Here is a 5047-nt window from a genome sequence, read left to right on the forward strand (position 1 = left end):
TTAAAGATTTGAGTGTACATACATATCTTTTAGCTAGACATAAAACATGTCTGATGCCCTAAAATGGTCAAATAACAAGGACAGACAGACACAGAACTGCCATAAAATTTGGTCACAGAAAGAAAATCCTGAAAAAATATTAAAAATAGTAGCAGAGCCCAAGTCCAGTTTAAGATTTAGAGAGTTTTTTAAACCAACTTTATAAAAGCCAGTTTCCTGGAAGAAACCCAATTTATTTGCTTAAAATTAAAAATACACACATCTCATTGGGCACCAAACCAAGTTCATGCACCTCTCTGTCCCATTTCCGTACCCTCTTTTTATATATATATATATATACACTCATTCTCTTCTTCAATTACTTCATTTATTCTGTTGTCCCCTTCTTCTTTAAATTCTTATAACCTAGTTCACTCCATTTTCTTGATTCAACTGTGTGATTATGGAAGGAATGACTAATAACATGTGCTCTACTTCTAATTCTTCTTCTTCATCAGAATCATCTTCTTCAGAATCTTCACTCAATGGCAATCATTTTAATCATAATAATACGCCAAGAATAGGTTCAGGTAAAGCTGAAAAAATAAAAGGTCCATGGAGTGCGGAGGAAGACAGGATTCTGACTCGTCTTGTTGAGCGGCATGGACCCAGAAATTGGTCTTTAATTAGCAAATACATAAAGGGTAGGTCAGGCAAATCATGCAGGCTTAGATGGTGCAATCAGCTCAGTCCAAATGTAGAGCACCGTCCATTTTCACCTGAAGAAGATGAGACAATCTTGGCCGCTCATGCTAAGTTTGGTAACCGTTGGGCCACCATTGCTCGGTTGCTTCCGGGGAGGACCGATAATGCTGTCAAGAATCATTGGAATTCTACGTTGAAACGTAGGGCCAAAGAACATACTAGTATTAAGTATGACGCCGGAAATTATAATGAAACGGTTGTTGGCGGTGGTGTTTGTGGTGGTGTTGACTCGTTTTCGCCATTGGGATCTAATATTCCAAGAATGGAAGTAGAAGAGGAAGATGCGTTGACCGCGTTGACTCTGGCGCCGCCGGGGCTTGGTAGTGGGAATAGCGGTAGTGGTGGTGGAATGGTGGCGGAGAATAGGGCGGAGAGTTTGCCAGCTGGGTTTTGGGATGCGATGAGGAATGTGATTGCTAGGGAAGTGAGAGATTACATGAGTTCTGGTTCAAATGAGACTATCAGTTACTTCTAGTTTGTTTTAGCTGTTATTGTTAATATGATGATCTTATCCTTTTTTGTTAAAATTTATTTTTCTTTATTCACAAAGTTCAAATGTAAGATCAACTTGGTGGCTTAGCAAATTTTTTACTCCATGTTACAGCCTGGCTCCAGTTGGGAAAACTGAAACTGAATTTTTTATATAATTTGGCACCCACTCCATCCCTAACATATATTTGTTTATTAAGTATCTCATTTTTTAATATTCCATATAATATTTTAAATTATTCTCTTTTTTCTAATTTAAACATATTAGAATTTAGTTTTTTTTTTGTTAAAAATAATTATATTGATAGTATTAAGTGGGTACAACCAAACATCAAAATAAATCGCAGATTAAATTACAAAAATGAAAAACAATATGAAACTCTATAATCGTTCTACGAATTAGAATCGAAACAATAATAAAAATCTAAATATCCAATTTTTACGGGTGACTAATAAATGTGACGAATTCAAGCGTTGAGAATTCTCTGATATCAATTATCCCCTTATAACTTCTATTGACCGCATGTTCCGCTGCTAATACTTCAAACAATGATATGATAACCTTACATCTTCAAGAACTTGAATCCGAAATTTGAATAAACGCTGATTTTTTTTAACAATCCAGGAATTTATACAAATAAACTGATATTCTAACTAAAAAACTCATAAAGCTCCGATAAGCAGAGCATATTATTCAAAAAAACAACACAAATAGTGAAATAAACGAGTTAAGATATGATATTCAGCTAAAAATCAAAGATCACTATCTCCTAACGAAAACATCAATTTTTTTTCTTTCTCTCTCTATGAAATTTTCTCTCTCTCTCTCTCTCTCTAAATTATAGAGATAAGACCTTCTCAAAAAAGTTATAGAGATAAGACCACCGTCGGGCTCCTATTATAGATAATCTAGTTTTTACATTTAATTACTTTAAGTCTCAATAATGCCATATATCCAAATGAATTTATTTTGATGACTGATTTTTTTTATTATTAGTGTTTTTTGGTGAGGAATTGTTTTTGTGGAAAATTTTATCGCATGACAAAATCCTGATCTATGCATGTATTATATTATTTTTCATATGATAGAACAATATTGAGATTTCATTGAAATATAAATTCATGATTAGAGATATTAATCCTTAGTGACCAATAAGCTATATCTAGTATAAGACTAAGCAGCAAACTGATAGGTTGTGCGTTCAATTTCTCCCACAAACGCCTTTGAACATCTTACTCCTATTGTTCAAGATATCAGTATTTAAGGATTTAAGGTCTGAGTAGAATTTTCATATATTTCCCAAACTGCTATATATTTCAATTTCAGTTAACTCTATCTCCCCTCATATATAATATTGGAGCTTTTCCATCTCCAGGTTATTTGAAGGTGAATTGTGATGCGGTAGTTAATGCCCAATTGAAATTTGGAATAATGGGAGCTATCCCAGTTGATCATTGGAGACATATTCAAGTCAGCGTTCTTTCGACACATTTGGAATCTACAGTGTTTGGCTTTGAGGGAATCAATGTTATGGGCAATCTCTCAAGGTTGGAATCATGTGATATTTGAAGGGAATGCCTTTAATGTTACTCAAAAATAGTTTTCAAGTATCACAATTTAGTTTAGTTTCTCGGATTTTCAACACAAAAGCTCATGACTTAGCCAAGTTTTGTATATTACATTGCTAAGTTTTTGAGATAGTTACTGTGTAATCTTGTTTTATTTCCTTAAGGCCTAATTACTTAAAAACCATCCATCTTGTAACTTTTTGTCATTTATACCATGACCTAGGAAAATTTTCAATTGTACCCTATTTTCTATTTTTATGTTTCATCTCTACCCTAATGAGTTGAATTGACCTATTTTCTTTTAAAAAAGAGTTTAAATTATTCCTTCATTTTTAACCTATATTCTAATTAAACGTTAATGTTAGTCATTTATCTATCTTGTTTTTAATATTTTCATCTTTAAATTAATTAAATTATCAAAAAAATTATTTTTGGGGTACAAACGAAACATAAAAATCGAAAATAGGGTACAATTAAATTTTTTCCTAGGTCATGGTATAAATGAAAAAAAGTTATAAGGTGGGTGGTTTTTAAGTAATTAGGCCTTTCCTTAATATCATAGTCTTCGTTGATAAAAAAAATCAAATTTGTTGCAATTATATATTTTAATTTATGACCTTTCTAGCACATTGTATAAATCATCAGTGATGGTTAATAAGTTTTAGATTTATAAATAATTACTAAAAAGAGAAAAAGTAGAAAATAAACAAAATAGAAATAAATAACAAAACATTTTAAAAAATGACCCATAAACCAAAAGTTAATGTTAATAAAATTAAAATATTTATTGAATGGGGCATAACTAATTGTTATTAAATTTTATTGGAACTGTTTACATCAAAATTTGAAAATCCAGAAGTTTAGGAGTCCAAAAAAAAAATAAAGAGATGCTAAATTCTAAATACAAAAGCTTATAGCCTATAATCTCCAATTTACCTAAAGCCTAATCTCTAATTTTAACACGTGTAGTGATAGTTTATTAAAATGACGGTTCTTATGAAAGTGGATAAAGTGGAAAGTGAAGAACGTAGGTAGTTGAGAAGAAATGAGCATCTAACGATTTTTAAAAGAAACGCTATAAAAATAAAAAAACACAGAAAAATAAGTGAGCACTTGACAGTTTTATGAAGAAACATTATAAAAGCAGAAAAAGACAAGGATTAGAACCCAACAAAAATCAGCAAAAGCTCATAAACTCTCAAAAGAAATCAATATCAAACACTTTAGTTTTTTGAATTCATTTATACTACAATTTTCGTTTTTCTTAGTTCAATCTTGTTTTTTTAACATTATTTTTAAACACAATTTCAATTACAGTGTCATTTTAAATTTTTTTCACTTGCAAAAGCTTTCTTTCAAATTTAAAAGCCGTTATTAATGTATATTCCCTGAATATAGCTTTTTTTTTCTTTTTACTCTGTCATACTATTTTCTCTCTGCAACTTATGAACAGACCCAGATCTGGGTCTGTTCATCTTCTCAACGATGAACAGACCTAGGGATCTTTTCATCTTTTCAACGATGAATACGCTTAGGGGTCTGTTCATTTTTTTTATGGGTCTGTTCAGTTTTCAGGCGGTGGTAAGTTTTGAGCAGCGACGATTTTTCCGGTGGACGATAGCGGGTTCATAAATCGAAGGAGTACGGTGGTGTGCGGAAGCATTTTTAATTTATTTAATAAAATTTTAAAAATTAATTATTTATTAAAATTTATTTAAATGTTTTTAAAGGTGAAGAATTTGTCTATATTTTTTCAAATATAAAAAATATTCTATTAAATTATTTTTAATGTTTTCATCCTCAAATTAATTAAACTGTCATTTCTTTTGGGATAGAGTAGAAACATGAAAACCCTGATAATGGTATAGTTGAAAGTTTTCCCACGTTAGGTATAAATGAAAAAAATATTAACGGTATAAATAAAGTTAACCGAAAACAAAATATTTTTTTTGTTAAACACTAAATATTTTTTCTTGAATTTATTTTTCCATATTTTTTATTATGTTAATATGATACATATTTTTCATGTAGAGACAATAATTTTTATTATATTATTAATAATGTTTTTCATATAAATAAAAAATAAAATGAAGAATGAATATAAAATAACTAGAAAAAAGTGACGATAAATAATAATACTAATAAACATAGTCAGTTGTAATCAAAATAAATAAATAAATTAGACATAGTCAGAAATATATTATTTTGAGAAAGGAAACAAATATCTATTCACGGTTTTTTTTTG

General features: G+C 30.0%; 1 protein-coding gene across 1 annotated transcript; it reads left to right on the forward strand.

Moving 5' to 3' along the window:
- The first annotated feature begins 224 nt into the window (after positions 1 to 224).
- Positions 225 to 1428, forward strand: LOC126677198 (transcription factor MYB77-like). Its single transcript, XM_050371707.2, has one exon. The coding sequence runs from the start codon at positions 443 to 445 to the stop codon at positions 1217 to 1219; it is 777 nt and encodes a 258-aa protein (XP_050227664.1). The 5' UTR covers positions 225 to 442; the 3' UTR covers positions 1220 to 1428.
- The last annotated feature ends 3619 nt before the right edge of the window (positions 1429 to 5047 follow it).

The sequence above is a fragment of the Mercurialis annua genome, linkage group LG1-X, assembly GCF_937616625.2.
Source record: "Mercurialis annua linkage group LG1-X, ddMerAnnu1.2, whole genome shotgun sequence".
In the NCBI taxonomy this organism is placed as follows: Eukaryota; Viridiplantae; Streptophyta; class Magnoliopsida; order Malpighiales; family Euphorbiaceae; genus Mercurialis; species Mercurialis annua.